The sequence below is a fragment of the Balaenoptera physalus genome, assembly GCF_965194825.1.
Source record: "Balaenoptera physalus genome assembly, chromosome: 10".
Classification (NCBI taxonomy): domain Eukaryota; kingdom Metazoa; phylum Chordata; class Mammalia; order Artiodactyla; family Balaenopteridae; genus Balaenoptera; species Balaenoptera physalus.
In genome coordinates this window covers 112,345,084-112,361,934 of record NC_138889.1, presented here as the reverse complement: position 1 = coordinate 112,361,934, position 16,851 = coordinate 112,345,084, and the positions used below count along the sequence as shown (strand labels likewise).

General features: G+C 64.3%; 2 protein-coding genes across 7 annotated transcripts in view; one reads left to right on the top strand and one right to left on the bottom strand.

Annotated features, from left to right (window-relative positions):
* Positions 1 to 16,851, top strand: part of KCNQ1 (potassium voltage-gated channel subfamily Q member 1) — a 348,594-nt gene that overhangs the window by 95,879 nt on the left and 235,864 nt on the right. For all 5 annotated transcript variants that reach the window (XM_082477729.1, XM_082477726.1, XM_082477727.1 and 2 more), the window contains 4 exons: positions 7,667 to 7,777; positions 8,791 to 8,886; positions 11,115 to 11,237; positions 12,172 to 12,316. In XM_082477729.1, coding sequence (XP_082333855.1) covers positions 7,667 to 7,777; positions 8,791 to 8,886; positions 11,115 to 11,237; positions 12,172 to 12,316 — 475 coding nt within the window. The remainder of the gene's footprint in view (positions 1 to 7,666; positions 7,778 to 8,790; positions 8,887 to 11,114; positions 11,238 to 12,171; positions 12,317 to 16,851) is intronic.
* The window catches only part of LOC309668224 (uncharacterized protein), a 128,929-nt gene that overhangs the window by 18,832 nt on the left and 93,246 nt on the right, over positions 1 to 16,851 (bottom strand). The gene's annotated exons all lie outside the window — the stretch shown is intronic.

Here is a 16,851-nt window from a genome sequence, read left to right as displayed (position 1 = left end):
GCCTGGGGTCCAGAACAGCCTGAGCAGCAGAGTGGGTGACACCGGCCCGGCTACGAGCTGCCCGAAGCTGAGGGTGGCCGGTGGGAGCCCCTTTGAGCTGGGGGCTGGGTGGCTGACGTCCAGGCTCGCTCAGCCAGGGAGAGGAGAGGGTCGCAGGCTGCACGAGGTCGGGCCGAGGCCTCGGGCCAGCACCAGGTCCAAGGGGTCCCGGGTCCAGGCAGTGGCTGTGCCGGGCCCTGGCCGTGTCTGTCCCTGACCTGCTTCCTTCCGGAACGGGGGTAGGGGTTCACTCTCTCCCCAGGTTCCCCACCAGCCTCCACAGGGAGGCCCATCCCGGATGGTCCAGGTGGGGCGGGAAGCTGCTCCGTGCCTCCACCCACACCCCCGTGAGGTCCACACGTGTTGGGGGAGGGGCTCCTGATATTGGCCGAGTCAGCGTTTTTCTGGAAGCTTCCAGTGTGCCAGGCCGCCCAGGGAAGGCAAGCTCTGCCGGCCCCCCTGCAGGCCTGTGCCTCCACGGGCCCGGGCGTGGCAGCCCCCCGCCCATCCCCCCGGCAGGTTTGGTGGGACAGCCCAGCGCCGGGCAGGGGAGGGGACGCGTCCTGGTGACAGGCAGGTCCTGTGGCGGGATAGGACACTCAGAGCCGGGAGGATCCCCGGGGCCGGATGGCGCGGTGGGAAGCGCGTGGGTGACGGCCCGCGGCTCGGCTGATAAGCAGTGCTCGGCCTTGGCACTGGCCCCCCCTTCCCGGCCGCTCGGAGCTGCCCCCGGCCCGGCCCCTGCGAACACCGCTCCCGCTCGCACACCTGTGCAAACATCCGCCCGCCGGCCGGGAAAACGGCCCCTTTGTGCCCGGCTTGGCACCGGTGCCCCAGCCTCGCCGTCAGCTGCGGCCCCGGCCTGGCCATTGTTCCCGCGGGCCCGGCACCCCCGCCGCCCAGCTCCTGGGCAGACGACTCCCATTCACGGCGGTGGCGCCCCTGCAGCTGTCTAGGCGGGTGGAGCGGCCGCGGCTCGAGTTGTGGGCTGTGCTCCTGGCACGTCCCGGACAAACAGCTCAGGAAGCGCGAGCCAGAGCAGCCTGGCTGGGGGCTTCGGAGCCAGCTGGCCACTGCGCCCGGCGGTGGCTCTCCCTCGCTGTCCTCTGCGTGGCTTCGTGGGCCACGAGGGGAGCGAGCCCGGCCCTGCCGTGCCCCGTGGCTCCCCGTCTGGGGCGGACAGACCAGGGTCTGCCTACCAGGTGGTGCAGCCTCCGGCACCTGGCAGGGAGAGGCCTGCCGGCCGGGCCACGGCCCATCACCACGCTGCGTCCACACCAGACCGGCACCTCTGGCTGGGTGCGTGGGACAGACCCGAAAATAGGGCGTCTGGGCCGCTGGGATGGGCCATCTGCTGTGTTTCCTCTGCGGAGCCAGGGCAGGGGGGCGGGTTCCCGGGGGGAGTGGCCACTGCTGCGTGTGGAGCCGCCGGGAGGGCTGTAGGTGCCACGGGGGTGGCCCCAGCGTCCTCAGCATCCAGGCTTGGCCGGTGTTTGCTGGACGAGTGAATGAATCAGTTGATGTGCCCGTAAGACGGTTCTGTCCGTGGCCCCCAGGACAGCGGGTGCATCAGTGTCCTGGGGCGGCCACAACAAAGTCCCACAGACTGAGTGCCTTAAAATAACAGAACTGCGTTCTCTCACGGATCTGGAGACCAGAAGTCCGAGATCAAGGGGTTGCAGGGCCGGCTCCCTCCGAAAGCTCTGGGGGAGGGTCCTTCCCGCCTCTTCCAGCTTCTGGGGGCCCCAGGTGTTCCTGGGTTTGTGGCCGCACCTTTTGTCTCTTATCAGGACACTGGTCAGTGGGTGCCGGGCCCACCCAGGGAGCCCGGGACCATCTCCTCTCCAGATCATTAACCCAGCTGCATCAACAAAGACCCTCTTTCCAGATAGGCTTGTGTTCTGAGGGCCTGGGTGGACATGGATTTGGGTGGACACCCTTCAGCCCAGGACAGCGCCGTCCCAGGTGGACATCACGAGAATGTCTCTCCCCTCACCGAGCCTCAGTTTCCAGGCTGAGGGTCCCCTCCGCTCCCGCTACCCCAGGTGGGGACGCCTGACCTGGGTGTGAGAGCTCCCCCCTCACCCCGAGTGTGGCGCCCCATGCCTGGCTGCCGAGGTGTTGGGGAGGATTTAAGACTTTTTTCTTCGCCCTTGGAACAAAATGCGTTTGTTTGTGTTAAAGTTTGAGTGGAGGGAAAAGCAGTTTTTGCGAACACGGCCTCCTCTGTTTAGTGCCCGGGGGTCTCTCGAATCAGGAGGCTGCCGGGCTCTGTTTACCCCCTGCATCTAAATTTAGAATTTAGAGTGGAAAGGCTAGAAGCCGCCCCTGCATTCAGCCACCATTTAAAACAAGAGTCTGGCTCCTGTTCATTCTCCTTAGCTGTTGGCTCCAGAAGGTTCTGGCTCCCCAGGCTGGACTGCATCCTGGCAGAGTGAGGCCAGAAGGGTCTGGGGGCCGAGTGGGGGGCCTGGGTGAGGACAGGGCCTCCCAGATATTCCCATGCAAGGCCTGTCGGCACCGCCCAGTGGGTGGAACCAGGGTCAGGACCTCATCTGGAGCTGGGGAAACCGAGGCCCCGTGGGCCCGTGGGGTGGTGGGTCGGGCCCCCAGCCCTTCAAGGCTCTTCCTCTGCTTGGACTCCATGCAAAGCCCAGGGGTGCTGTGCAGCTAAGAGCAGAGGGTCTCCAGGAGCCCGCGCTGCCACCTGCCCCGATCCCATCCTGCACCTGTTGATAGTTGTGTATGGGGCTGAGACGGTGGGCTCTGGGAGCCCAGCCAGAGAAGGGCCTTTATGACTGGGTTTTGCAGGATGAGTAGGGGTCCACAGGGCAGGTCTGTCTCTCTGTACTTACTGCCCACTGAGGGACCCCCTGGGGCGATTTTCTTACATGGACTCAGCAGGCCCAGTGAGGGGGGTGTTCAGCTCTGGTCATCCAGGGTAAGAACTTTCCAGCTTCAGCTCGAGGGAGAGAAACACGGTCAGCGTCAGGGACACAGTGCAACAGGAAGTAGTGGGGTAAAACGGGCGGGGGCGTGGTGTGAAGCCATCCTGCTCCACTGCTGGCCTGCTGAGTGGCCCTGGGCAGGTTACCCAGCCTCCCTGGGTATAAGCTGGGTGCCTACTTTCATGAGCTGGGGAGGGTTGTCAGTGAGGGCACAGAGAGCCCAGGGCATCTGGCGCCCAGTGAGGACGCAGCAAAGGCTGGCTGTGAATCTTAGGGGCTGTTACTGGCCACGGTTCTCTTGGCAGCGCCCCCAGGCTGGCCGACAGGCAGTGACCCCCCAGCCACCTAATTCACACTCGAGTGTTCGTGGCTGCCACGGCCCAGTCACAGCCCTTAGCCCTGCTGGTGCCCAGAGTCCAGCTCTGCCCCGGCCGGCTCCCGGCCTCTAACACCTTAACTCACAGAGCGGCCCCTCTTCGCACGCGCATGTGCACGTGTGCACGCCTATGTGTGTTGGCCCTTCCTGGCCCCCAGGGACCTGTGTTTCCCGCCAGGACGGCAGCGGGGCGCAGAGGGGTGGGCGCACCGTGCAGCCGCGCTGGGGCCAGGGCAGGGCATGTGACCGCTCCGTGCCTCAGTTTCCCCATCTGTAAAATGGGAGGCGGCAGGTCTACCTCCGAGGGCCGACGTGGGGCTCCCCGAGGGGACCACAATCCCAGGAAGGTAGTGACTCTTTCCGTTGCTTCCAAGACATTCCTTGGAGGACTGGGGCCTCTTGGCCGGGCTGGTCCTGGGCACCAGGCACATTCCGGCAGTCCCGCTCTGCGCTGGGCGCTGGGGCACAGCCGGGGGTCAGCCGCCCGGGGGTCTCGCTCTCGGAGGCTTGGCCGTGGTCGGTCATGGTCCACACGCCGTGATTTCCCTGGGAGTCAGCGAGGGCCCCCCGAGGAGGACACACCGGAGCTGAGCCCTCGAGGCAGAGTCTCCTGCGTGAGGGGCCACGAGCCCGGGCGTGCTGTGGGGTGGGCGCGGCCTGGGCAGGGCCCGGGGTGTCCACAGCGTCCCGCCAGGCGCTGTGTGACGCTCCTGAGGGCCCCTCCCGAGGCGGGAGAAAGGTCTTGACCCCGTCCCCGCGGTCCGCGCCCTTTCCCCGTGAGTACAGCGGCCAGGGCGCCGAGGCTTCCACAGGGAGAAGATGCGCTCACGTGACGAGGAGCCCTGGGCCTGCGTGGGTTTCTGTTCGTTTATTGACTTTTTCCTTTTTGAAAGGAGGCGGGCTTATTTGGGGGTATGTGTTTGCTTTTGTTTTTACCCAGAATTTGCAAGCCTGGCAGGGTTGTCCCCTCGGCCCTCACGTGCCGGCCTCTGTCCCCTTCACGGTGTCCCCTGCAAGCCTGGCCGAGGTCTCCTGGGGCAGCCCCACGATGGCTGGAGCTGGGGCCCCGGACCGCTGCTCCCACCCTTTGCTGTCCTGAGGCAGTCCTGCCACCCGCCCAGCCTCCCCTCTGTCCACACCTCTCCTCGCCCGAGGTGCCCTCTCCCTGGCCCCGTCCTTCCAGCCTCCTCTGGGCAGGTTGGTGGCCCGAGGCTGGGCGAGCCCCAGACCCCACAGCGCAGCAGCCTCTAGCCCTGGGGTTGTTTTCCGGCTGTCCCGGCGAGGGGCCTGGGGATAAGCAGGCCTCGGTTTGGTGCCAGCTCCATCACTTAGCAGTGGTGAGACCCACCCCCGGCCTCAGTTTCCCCCTCTGGCAGATGGTCCCAAACTCACAGCATGGTCACGAGTTTGCCAAACGGAGGTGCCCCCCTGGTGCGAGCCCCTAGTGTCCACGTTGGCGCCGTCCTCACTCCCACTCCTGGCTGCCCATGGCCACGGCCTGCAGGGTGGCGGCAGGCTGACCGCGTCCTCTGTGGAGCCGGGCTTCTGGGCTGGCCCTCCCGCTTCCCCCGGAGGTCAGCGTCCAGGAGGAAATAAAATGACACCAGCGCCAGCCTCTCGTGATGCAAAGTGTTGGGGGGACTGGCGAGTTCTCTCGCGCCTCCTGTCCCTGGAGGAGAGACACGGGTGACGGGGGACGCACCCTGGGCTCAGCACCCCGGCTGAGTTGTCTCCCCGAGTCTGTGCCCAGGGGACGTGCAGCTCTGCATTCCGGATCGCCTGCCATGGGGGGCGAGTTCCGAGCACGCGGGCTATAAAACGGCCCATTCCTGAGCTGCTTGTGTCTGTGAATTCAGGAAAAACAAACAGCTCTGCGGGGATGGGCCATTTCCTCAAAGAGCTGAAAGGATGTCGTTAACTTGACAAAGAAGGTCTGTGGCAGAGTCTGAGAAGCCAGGAGTGTGCCCTGCACCGCAGGGTGGGGGACACCTGGCCGGGGCTCCCCTGGCTTCTTCCTGCCGCCCGGCCATTGGAGTCCCAGCACCTCCCAGCCAGGCGGGCGAGGACATGGGGTCCCGCCTCCGGTGCTCCTGTCCGAGAAGGGAGGTGGCCTTGGGCGTCCCCACCCGCTGGTCTGCCCGCACCGCTCGGCCCCCAGGGCCTTCCAGGCCAACCCCTTTCCTCCTCCCACCTACGTCCGTTTCCCAGTTGTCTTGGAATTTTTTTTTTTTTGCCTTAATTTTGATAATTAGAAGGTTGTATCATGTGTTATTTGTCTTGAGGCCCGAGTTTTCTGGCACCCCTTAAAATTTACCCCCCTGGCGTGAGGGCCACACTCAGGTCCATCTCAGAGGTCACCCTGCCCCTGGCTCCCTGCATGGCTGCCATTCTCGAACTTGGAGTCACTGGACCCCTTGACGCCCTTATCAGTGATTGAAGACCCCAGAAAGCTTTTGTTTACGGGTCTCACGTCTGTCAATACCGCATTAGAAAATAAAAGTTAGAAATTTAAAAATAGACCCACTGTATGTTTACACATAAATAAATAATTCTATGAGAACCATTTTCCGGAAGACACTGGACACGGCGTCTCGGACGCCCCATCCCATCTGCAGCCCTGATGTGCCTTTGCTCCGTGCACCCAGGTGTTGAGAGGCAGCTGCCGCCCAGGCCTCACACGAGGGGCGCAGACCCTCTGGGGGCTGCTGGCGAGGGGCTGCAGGTTCCCCTGGCCCCCTTATCTGCCTGCTGGCCTTCAGCCTTGCCCAAGGCCTCCGGCTGGCCTGCTCCGCCCTGCAGGTACCAGGCCGCGCTCCAGGTGTGTGCTGCCTGTGTGTGCGTGTGAGGCGTTGGGCCTAGAGAGAGCTGGGCTTGACGTGGGCACCGGCCCCTCTTTATGTGACCTCGCGCCATGTGTGGTACGTACACACGCCTGTGCCTCGTCGCTGCCTTAGCGTGTCTCGGCGTGCGTGTGCGGCGCCCTGTCTCTGTGTCAGGCCATCTGTGTGTGTGCACACGTGCTCGGGCAGCACATTGGAAGCGGGTGTGGACATGTGTCTGAGGGACGGTGACGTTGCCAGGAAACACTCCGTGTGGCGGTCACGGGAGCCAGGACCACGAACAGTCGCGTGGCGGGTGTTGGGCAGGCGCGTGCGCCCGCGCTGCCCCCCGGGTTGTGCGCTTTGGTGTAACCCGGGCTCCCGCACTGCGGTCCTTCCCGCTGCCCGGACTCCTGGTCACTCCTGCTTCCTGAGGGCCTCTCGCCTCTGCCCCGGGGCTTCCGAGCTGCCCTGTGTGCCTGTCCCTGTCTGCGTGGACACGTGTATGGGCCCCAAGGACCCTGCTGCAGAAGCCGCTGCCTCCCTCCTGGGCCTTGTTCAGTGGAATCTGTGAAATGGGCCTCCCCAGGCCCTGCTCCTCGCCGATCTCAGGGGGCAGGGGGTTCTCACGGAGGCTCCGTGCAGAACTCCCCGAGCTGCCAGGGGCCGTCCTCACTTGGCCTGGGCCGGGGGCCCTGGAAGGGGGAAGCGGGGCTGCCCAGCACAGGGCTGGCGAGACCACGGGTTGAGCGCGTGTGCTGACGGGATGAGCTGGGACTCTGGGCGCCCTGGTCCCCCCGCCAGGCGCAGAGCGGGCTCCCCAAGCACCCAGACTCTGGCGTGGACAGGTGTGGGCCACGTGGCCGGCACAGCCAGGGTGGCCTCTGAGTCCCTGCAGGATGGCGTTGTCGGGCTCACGCCGGAGGCCCCGCCGGGGAGCAAGCCTAGGGTGGGGCTGGGGTGGAAGCAGCCCCTCAGTCCCACTGTCCCGGCCCACGCCCTGGACGGACAGCTGCCCCGTGGGGAAGGAGGCTCAAGCTGCGTCTGAGTCCCTCTGAGAAAAGGGCAAACGCATCATCTGGTGCCTGGGGTGGCGTCAGGAAGTGGCGTGTCATCGTGGCCGGGCTCTTTGAGGAGGGTGGGCCTCTGTGGGCGCTTCCGGCTTCCTGGGGGCCGGAGCACAGCGACATCGGTGGCCCGGTTGGCAGGCCTCCTGGGGACGAGGCGGGGAGGCTGTCCCCCGTTGGCACCGAGCTCCCGTGTGTACGCTGGGGCTTCTTTCCTTTGCAGCGTTAGCGTGGGGGACCCTGCGGGCTCGAGCACCGCGCTCTCAGCTGCCTGGCCTCTCGGTGCTGGGCTCTCTCGCTGGCCTCTGTTGTGTGGTGGCAGGTCTCGGATGGGGCGCGGGGCTCAGGCTGGACGGACGGACGCCCGCCCTGAGGTTCTGGGGCTTGAGTGCCGACCGCTGTCCCTCGTCCTTGCAGGTGACGGTCACCACCATCGGCTACGGGGACAAGGTGCCCCAGACGTGGGTCGGGAAGACCATCGCCTCCTGCTTCTCCGTCTTCGCCATCTCCTTCTTTGCGCTTCCAGCGGTAGGTGCTCCGTGTTGGGGGGACTTTCCATGGCTCCTCAGCCTCCTCCGGGCTCTGGGGCTGGCAGGGGGGCCCTGTGAGCAGACCACCCTCAGGGGGCGCATTCAGACCCCAGCTCGCCGGCCTCAGAGCCTCTGGAGGCCGCCGCCTTCCTGTTCCCGGCCCCCGGTGGGTCCTTTGGAGCAAGTGTGGGCGGCGGCGATCACCAGGCCTTTCATGGCAAATAGTGGGGTGCAGGCCGGCTCATTCGGCCGTGGAGGGTAGGGGTGAGGCGCCCTTGGTGGCTGCCACAGAACCGCAGAGGTGCAAGCCGTGAGGGCGGGAGCGGTCTTGCCCTGTGGCCTGGGGCGGCTTTGACCCCTGTCCTTCCTGGAGACCGTAGACCATGGGCGTTAAAATCCCCTAGTTCACTCTGTGTGTATGTAGGTGCCTGCTAGGTGTGTGACCATACCGTGTGTGTGTGTGCACTGTACGTGCACGTGTTATACATCATGCAGTCTGTGTGTGTGTGTATGTGTCATGCACACGTGCTCCATGTGTATTTGTGTGCGTATGTATTGCCTATGCACGTGTCACATAGGTATACGTACCGCGTGCATTTGTATGTGCTCGTGCATGTGTGTCACGTATGTATGTTCTCTGTGTGTGATAGTCCTTAATGCACTGCATGTGTGTATTGCGGGTATGTCTGTGCACGCACGTGTGTGTCACGTGGCTGTGGTATAGCGTGTGTATGTATGTACACATAGAGCGTATGTACATGTGTATGACTTGCTCCCCTCTGTGGACAGGGAGCTCCCCCTGGTGAGCCGGCCCTTTCCATCCCGTTAGCAATCCTGGGGGGGCGCAGCAGCGGGTCCTGCTTGGGTGGGGCTGCCTTCTGCCCCACGGGCTGGGCCGGAGGCACCGACCTCCTCCGTGGGGCCCGCAGCGCCAAGCAGGCCACCGGTGCCCAGCCTGTCTCTCCACTCCCCCGTCTGCAGGATGTGAGCCCTGGTGTCTGTTCCTTCCAGGGGATTCTCGGCTCCGGTTTTGCCCTGAAGGTCCAGCAGAAGCAGAGGCAGAAGCACTTCAACCGGCAGATCCCGGCGGCAGCGTCGCTCATCCAGGTGATGGCAGCCGCCGCCGCGGCCTCGTCGCCGTCGTGTGGTGGTCAGTGTGCCCAGCTCTGTGTCGCCCGGGCAAGTACGAGCCGTGTCTGGTCTGGGAACGGCTCTCAGCCCTGAACTGACCCGGCCCCCGGGGCCGCCGAGACCCTCTCCTGTGGACCCTCCCGAACACGGAAGGGCCGCGATCCGTGCCACAGACATGCCCACCTGTTGTAACTCCTGTCCTGGGAACCGTCGGGTGATGCCGATGGGGTGGGGGCACAGGAGCGTGGGAGCCCACCTTCCTCCATCCTGTGGGCCAGTCCGGGGGGACGAGGAGGTGGCCTGGCCAGTCCCGGATTTGGTCAGTCCTGTGGGCCCCTGGCCTCCAGCTGCAGCGGCCACCTTGGTGTCTGTCTTCTCCCTCCTCTGTGGGCAGCCCCCGACTGCGAGGGAGCAGGACTGGGAGGGAAGAGTGAGGGGTCCTCAGGTGCCGTTGCCCCCCAGGGTCAGGGGTCGGGCCTGCTTGTGCAGTACTGATGCTTCTGGGCCACTCCCAGCACCCACGGGGCTCCGTACTCCCGGCCGACAGGAGGTGAGGACCGGTGACCAAAGGGCACGGGCCGCGCTGTGGACTGATGGGCCAGCTTGGCTTTCTGAAGGCCCGGCAGCTGCCCCTACAGGGCCCGGGGCTCACAGTGCCGGGCCTTGCGGGCGGGGCAGGGGCGCACCTGCCCTCAGCCCCTCGCTCCCCGCACCCTCCTCCCCGCCAGGCTTCTGGGAGGAGGCTGCCCCAGAGGCCCCCAGCCTGAGAGCAGTGGGAGAGGAAGGTTCCAGAGGCGGGCAAGCAGGCAGGCGGCCCCGAGCCCCTGGACACTGGGCTCCGGCACCCCAGGCTCCTGGAACAGCCTGGAGGACTGGCGGCCCTCTCAGTGCCGAGCAAGGCTGGGGCACAAGGACCCGTGGAGACTCGTGTTCCGAGGGTGTCGGTCGGCGGCGGCCCGGGGCTGAGGAGCAGGCGGAGTGGGCGCGGGGCTACGGCGGGGGAGGCTGGGCAGGGGCCTGGAGCAGGGCTGTCATCGCGTGTCAGCGCGGCCGTGCGGCCCTGCACCCGCCGGCGTGGCTGCGGTGCACAGCCTGGACCCCTTTGGGCACCCGGAGCCGAACGGCCCCCGGAGACCGTCTGGGGTCACGCCGGTGACCGCAGCTCAGCCAGGGCCTCTATTCTGTTCCTCGTAAGCCTGTCCGGAGCCGCCGTCTGGGGCCGGACGCTAATCCTGCACCGGAAGGAAGTGAAGGCAGCAGCCGTAAAGCTGGGGGCTCGGCCCCCCCTCAGGCCTGGCTTTATGGCGCCACGGCCTCCTCTCGGGGAGACCGTAAATCAGGCTGCAAATGGCCTGCCCACGGAGGGGGCGCACTGACTTCCCGCGGGGCGTGTGTGCGGCCCCACACGGGCCTCCCAGGAGGCGGGAGAGGCCTGGAGCGGGGCCTGGAGGGCGGGACTGGGATGAGGGACGGCGGGGCGGGAGGGGGCATGTCCGCTGGGTTCCCGTCACAGAGGTGGCATCTCTGTCCCAGGACCCCTTCCCCCGCCCCCGGCATCTCTCTCTCCAGCTCCCACGGCCGGCAGTGCCAAGGCCCTCAGGGTGCGTCCTCCTACGAGGCTCCTGGCGCCCCCTCCGGCCCCCCCACCAGACGTGGCCTCCCCTTGGGTCTCCTCCTCCAGGCCACACCCTGGTGGTAGTCGCCGTGGGCGTCTCTAGAGTGAAGGCCTGAGACCTTCACCCCCAGGCCATCTGGAGGCCCCGGAAACTGTGGGTCCCTGGGGGCTCTGCCTCCTGGACACTCAGCCCCGCCTCCTGCTGGCCCTGGGGGCCCTGCCCCTCCACGCCCCCAGTGACCTCTCCCCTGCGGCGTCCCCGAGGAGAGGCCGGCAACCAGGACGGGGGTGGGGGGCGCCCCGCGCCCCGCGGGGGACCCGGCAGGTGGAGGTGGGCGCACACGGACTGGGGCTCACGGGCCCCTGTGGTGGTTGAGCCGTGTGCGACTGTCCATGAGGCTGTGGGCTGCAGGAAGGGAATAGGCTCTTGCGGGTGGGGGCAGGCCCTGAGCCTGGGGAAGGGGCTGGTGGGCAGGGAGCCCCGTGGTCTTGCCAGAAGGGGGCCCAGGCAGGAGTGGCGGGCCGCAGCTCCCTGGGAGCCCCGTCAGTGGCTCCGCGGGTGACAGCCACTCCCTTCTGCTGGTTTCAGACGGCGTGGCGGTGCTACGCGGCCGAGAACCCCAACTCCTCCACCTGGAAGATCTACGTCCGGAAGCCGCCCCGCAGCCATGCGCTGCTCTCCCCCAGCCCCAAGCCCAAGAAGTCTGCCATGGTAACCAGCCCCCGCCTGCCACCAGGATGGGGCACTCACACACGGGCGGGGAGGCCACACGGCCACAGCTCACGGCCGGGATTTGACTCTGGTGCTTCAGCCCGGTGTGGCCCATGGCGCTGTGGGCACTGGGGTATACACCCCATGCTGGGCTCCTGCCATCCCGGTGTCCCCAGGCTTGGGGGCTTGTAGGACTGGCCGCTCCAGGGCCAGGGCTGTGGGAGGTCCCGAAGAAGTACCCCGGGAACAGGACGGGCTGGATTCCGGCCAGCTGCTGGGAGAAGGCTCTTGAGAGGGCCTTGGTGTTGGGCTTTCCATGCTGGGCCTGGTGGGCCGCAGGGGCTGGAGGTGGCATCCTGGTTCAGGGAAGAGGGTCTCGTGGTCATAGGGTAAGGGAGCTCGGGCAGACTTGAGGCAAGAGTCTCGTGAACGAAGGGTGTGGCCTGCCCCGACAGCTCCTTCCTGGCCCGCGCCCACACCATCCTTGGAGAGACACAATCTCCCAGGTTCTGGCTGCCTCTGGAGCTTTTGCACCTGCTATTTCCTCTGCCAGAAGGTTCTCCCAGATCCCAGCATGGCCTGCTCCCCCCAGGTCACCTCCTCAGGGAAGCCTCGGCTGGCCTCAGTCTGTCCACCCCGCCCCTCTGCTCTAACTCTCCGCTGGTCACAGCCCTCGTTACCACCTGCCCTGGGGTATTCCTGTGTATTTCTCTGTTTGCTAGTTTCCTGTCCGCCTGCCCCCCAGGCTGTGAGCTCCCACGGCAGCCACTGGGCAGAGCTCCTCTGGCCGCATCACATGCTGCAGCCCACTCTGCCTGTGTGCGAGGGTGCTGACCTGGGCCCTGGCAGGTGCCCCAAGGGTGGTCTGGGGCCAGCAAACGGCCTGGCAGAGGACGCCCAGGAACTGACAATTTTATTTGTCTGGTTTTTTTAGGTAAAGAAAAAAAAGTTCAAACTGGACAAGGACAACGGGGTGAGCCCGGGAGAGAAGATGCTGACCGTCCCCCACATCACTTGCGACCCCACGTCGGAGGAGCGGAGGCCTGAACACTTCTCGGTGGACGGCTACGACGGTTCTGGTGAGAAACCTTCACACAGCGTGAGGGGTGGGGACAGGGCCACGCTCAGCTCTGACCCAGGGCTGCTGGGGCCTCTGGGGTGTCCGGACGCCCCCTTCTCCCCCTCGCACTTGCTCTTGTCCTGTGGACAGCTGGTATTGTCATGTCTGCTCCCGCTGGCCCACTGTCACCCGCGGACGTTCTCCTCTGTTCTGGGCTTCTGGGAGCGAGGCCCTGCCTCGCTCTTGCTGTGTGGCTGGCGCCCCAGGTCTGGCAGAGAGGAGGTGGCCCGTACTACACGTTGACCCCCATTCCAGGTGGAGTGGGGCCGGGGGTCCTGAGCCAGCACCGTGTGTGCCTGCAGCTCTGCCCTCCTTGACGCTCTGTGCCTTTGTTCTCTGTCACTTCTGTGTCCATCCCTCCCCTCTTGGACTTCTTCCCGGGACCCCCAGAATGTTCCCGCATCCGCCAGAATGTTTCAGCTTACTGGTGGTTCAAGGGTGGTGTCACTGTCTCAAGCATGGCAGAGGGTGATGAGTTCATGTTGTGCTCATGGGCGGCTGGCGCCCCGTCCGCCTGGTGCTGGCTTTGTGGGCGGCCGACCCGCGATGTACCCTCCGCATCTGGTCACTGCTGGCAGAAGGGCAGAAAGTGTTCTGGAAAGGAGCCACGGCCTCTCCCTGCTCCCAAGGCTGCCTGTGGACATCCTCTTTGGGAGCTGGGTGTGCAAGACCGAGCCTGGGCGCCCACCCTGCTGGGCGCTGGGCTGCCCGGGGCCTCATCACACACCGTCGGGATTCTGGCCCGGCCGCATCGCCGATGGGCCCCTGGGATGCGTTGCCTGCCTGCCCGCTGGAGTGGGTACAAAGGACAATTGTGACAACAGCTCCGGATTTGGGGCAGGACCATTGTCGCAGTGCAGATGGGGGCTTTCTGCAAATGCTAATGCGCAGGTCGGGCGCCGGGAGGAGCTTCGCTCGCTGTTGGCTGAATACGGAGCAGCCCGAAACGATGCGTCCATTCAGCCTGTTTGGCGTTATTAAGTCCTCAGTGATGTCTGCGGAATGTTAATGAGGTACAAGTGCCGGGGAAGTCGGGCGCCTTTTGTGGAATGCTCCCGCACGGAGGAGTTTTTTCTCTCCTGCCAACGCGATAAGTCAGCCCAGCCCAGAGCCACCGGATTTCTGGAGCCTGAGCTGTCGGCCTGGGTCCCGTGGGTTACCTGACACTCCTGAATCCTCCTCACCCGGAGGCTCTCAAGAGCCCTGGTGTGGGCGAAGGGGCGCTAATCCCGGGGCCAGATGCCATCACTGGGAAAGGCCTGCAGGCCCAGCTCCCACGCACTGGGGCGCGAACAGCCATGCTGAATTCCACCGCCACGCCAGTCCCAGGCCTTGAACCTGAACCTCACGAATGGGGCGTGCTGGACAAAATCATCTCTGTCCCAGCACGTGGTACCTGCCCGCGCGCGCCCACCTGCCCCCCTGCCCACGGCGCCTACCAGCCCAGGGTATCCCCTGCCCACGGCAGTGCCCGCCCGCACACCTCTCCCCCACCTCAGTGATTTCTCTCTGTGTCTCAGGCTCGCAGCTTCTCTGGGCTCCTGTCCTGCGACCCTCAGACCCCGTGTCCCAGGCAGAGCTGCTCCCCCTCGTTCGTGGGTTCTAGAGCCTTGTCTGAGCCGCTCTGATTTCCGGGTGGATGCCTGTCTTCAGGGGAGATCTCGTGAGTGGTGACAGGTGGCCGGGGCGGCCCGGGTCCCTCCTGCACGGCACCCACCCCTCTGCAGGTTCCGGTCACTCGGTTGCTTGCACCATCCTGACTCACCAGGGACTGTTCGCGCTCCTCGCCATCCAGGGAGGAAGACAGGCGACAGCACGAGGGCAGAGTGTGTGGGCCTCTGAGGGATGAGCACCTGGCTTGAGCCGGACAAGTCCGGGAAGGCTTCTAGGAGGAGGTGACATCAGGGCTGAAGTGGAGCTGGCCAGGAGAGCGAGGAAAGGCCAGCGAATGGCAGGAGCATCTTGGACAGAGGTGTTCGGGGGCCAGCCACACCTCTGCGTGTCTCTGCCAGGTGACCTGGGCGTGGCACGTGGTGTCTGCGTTGGGTGGGGTGCTGACCGCACCCACCTCACATAGATGCCTGCGGGGCTTCTTCACCAGTCTGGCGGCCTCGGGCATGAGTCATGACCCGGAGCCAGCAGGCATTGGACGGGGCAGATGGTGGAGGCCGCGGAGCAGGAGTGGCCACGGGTCAGCCCTGTGCCCTGCGTGGTTCCCTGGGGTGGCACGCACGGGGCAGCGGGCAGGACTTGGTCAGGGCCCACAGGCGAGACTCGGTGGCGGGCCAGCCCAGGACCTGCAGCCATGGTGTCGGGGTGCGGGTAGGGGGAGCCGGGCACCAACTGGGGGTGGGACCTGTGACCTCAGGGGCTCCCGGGGCGATGGTGGAGCTGCGGGGGGTGGGGGGGCGGGGTGAGGACACCGGGTGAAAAGAGAACTCTCACCACAGAGACTTCAGACAGAGAATTTCAGAGAATGACGGGCCCGAAGCCCACGTGCCCCGCTCCGTGGAGGGACCGCGTCGGAGGCGCGGAGGCCCTGCCCGCCTTGGGGGTTTGCTCACGTCTGATGGGCTTTGCCGGGGGTGGGGGGGGTCCGATCCTCTTGCCTTCCGTGTGTGGAGGCCGTGCAAGTCGATTCTGTCCTGACGGCCTGCCCGTCCCATCAGTCGGCAGCTGCTCCGTGCCTCCTGCACCCCCTCCCTCGGGCCAGGGGGCTCTCACCCCATCACCGTCCTGTTTCACGGGCCCTGCTGCCCCGTGTTTGGGTTTGGCCTTTGTAAACAGTTCTCTGCGTTAGCTGCTTGTCCTGACGCTGGAGAAGCGTGTTTGCCGACAGACTTGCGAGTTTTCTGTCTCTCAGTCTGGACTTAATTTCCTTCCTCCTGGAGCCTGTGCTCTCTTCCGGGATGGTCTGTCGATGGTCTACTCAGTTTCTGCTCGTCTGAAATTTTTGTATTTTGCCTTTGCTCTTGGACAATGGTTTAGTTGTATAGAACATCACAGGTTGAGATCTGTATTTATTTTAATTAAAAAAATTTTTTTTAATTGAAGTGTAGTTGATTTTCAGTGTTTCAGGTGTACAGCAAAGTGATTCAGTTACATATATATATATGCATATATATATTTACTCTTTTTCAGATTCTTTTCCATTATAGGTTATTAGAGGTCTGTATTCTCTCTGAGCAGGCTGGAGATCCACCACTGTCTCCCGGCTGGTGTGCCCTGTTGAGCTAATTGACAGTCCTTTGTAGGTGACCCTTCCTCCCGTCTGGTGACCTTGAATACCTTCTCTTTGACTTTGGTGTTCCATCGTTTCACTGTAGTGAATCAGGCTGGTGGATTGTTTTTACTTGTCCTGCCTACAAGGTGTCGTGATTCCTGAATGAGGGTTTGTGTCCTGCATCAAGTGGAAAATCAGCCCCACCGTGTCATAGAATAGTAGTACCTCCCCTAACTGCTCTGACCTCGCCTGGAAACTTCCACTTGCCCCTCCTGGTCCATCCTCCTTGGCGTCTCTCATACCCCCCGTCTCTGTCTTCCTGTGCTGCATCCTCAGCAACTTCTTTGTGGTTTCCTAACTCTTCACGTGTGCCAGCCAGCGAGGTGTTTATTTCAGTTGCCACCTATTGTTTCATTTCCGTATGTCCTCACGTGGGGGTCTCACCTGCTTGGTCTTAGCATCTTGTATCTTCCTCACGTTTGACGACAGAGCTTTGGATTTTTCAGCCCCTTGAATGTGCTCATCTGCTCGTATCCATCCTGTCACTTCATCACCTGCGGCTCTTGGAGAGTCTGATTCTGTTCGTGGTGGACTCTCTGACGCTTGCTTCCTCGTGGGTCTGCCGGCTTAGGCTGTGATCGTGGAGGTTTTGTGTCCATGGGTTCCCGTGGGCTCTGGAGAGGTGATCCCACGAACCACGCCAGGACACGCGTGGGGTTGGCTTATAGGTGTGGGGTTTTCTAGACAACCCGTGTCATGGAAGCACAGAGCCAGGGTCCTGTAAGATCGAGCCTAAGCACACGCACCACTTACACTCCAGGAACACAGGCCGAGGCAGGTGAGTTTCCTTTCCCCCCGTTGGCCGATGCGAGGGTTTGGTTGGGTTTTGTCCGGCTTTGTGGTTTGGTTCGCATCACCCTTTGGCTCTTGGTTCAGCTTCTCGATGTGGAGTCTCAGCTGCCAGTTCTTGTTTCGTGCTGCTTCCAGGCATGGCCTCTTCCCCTCGGGGGGCAGTAAGGTCCACACTGGGGCTCCTTAGGTGGGCAACCCCGGGAGGCCAGCGGGTCAGAGCCAGGGCGCACCTGCTCCCCTCTTGGCCATGGGGACACCCCCTTCCCTGTCAGGTGAGCTCAGCGGAGCCTGCAGGAGGTTTGCTCTGTTCCAGAACTTGCAGAGAGAGGCTTTTCATGGCATCAGGCCCACTTATTGGCAGAAACGGAAGTCCTCCTCTTGGCGACAGACAGAGCTGTTCCCGGCGAGGAAGCCTGGGA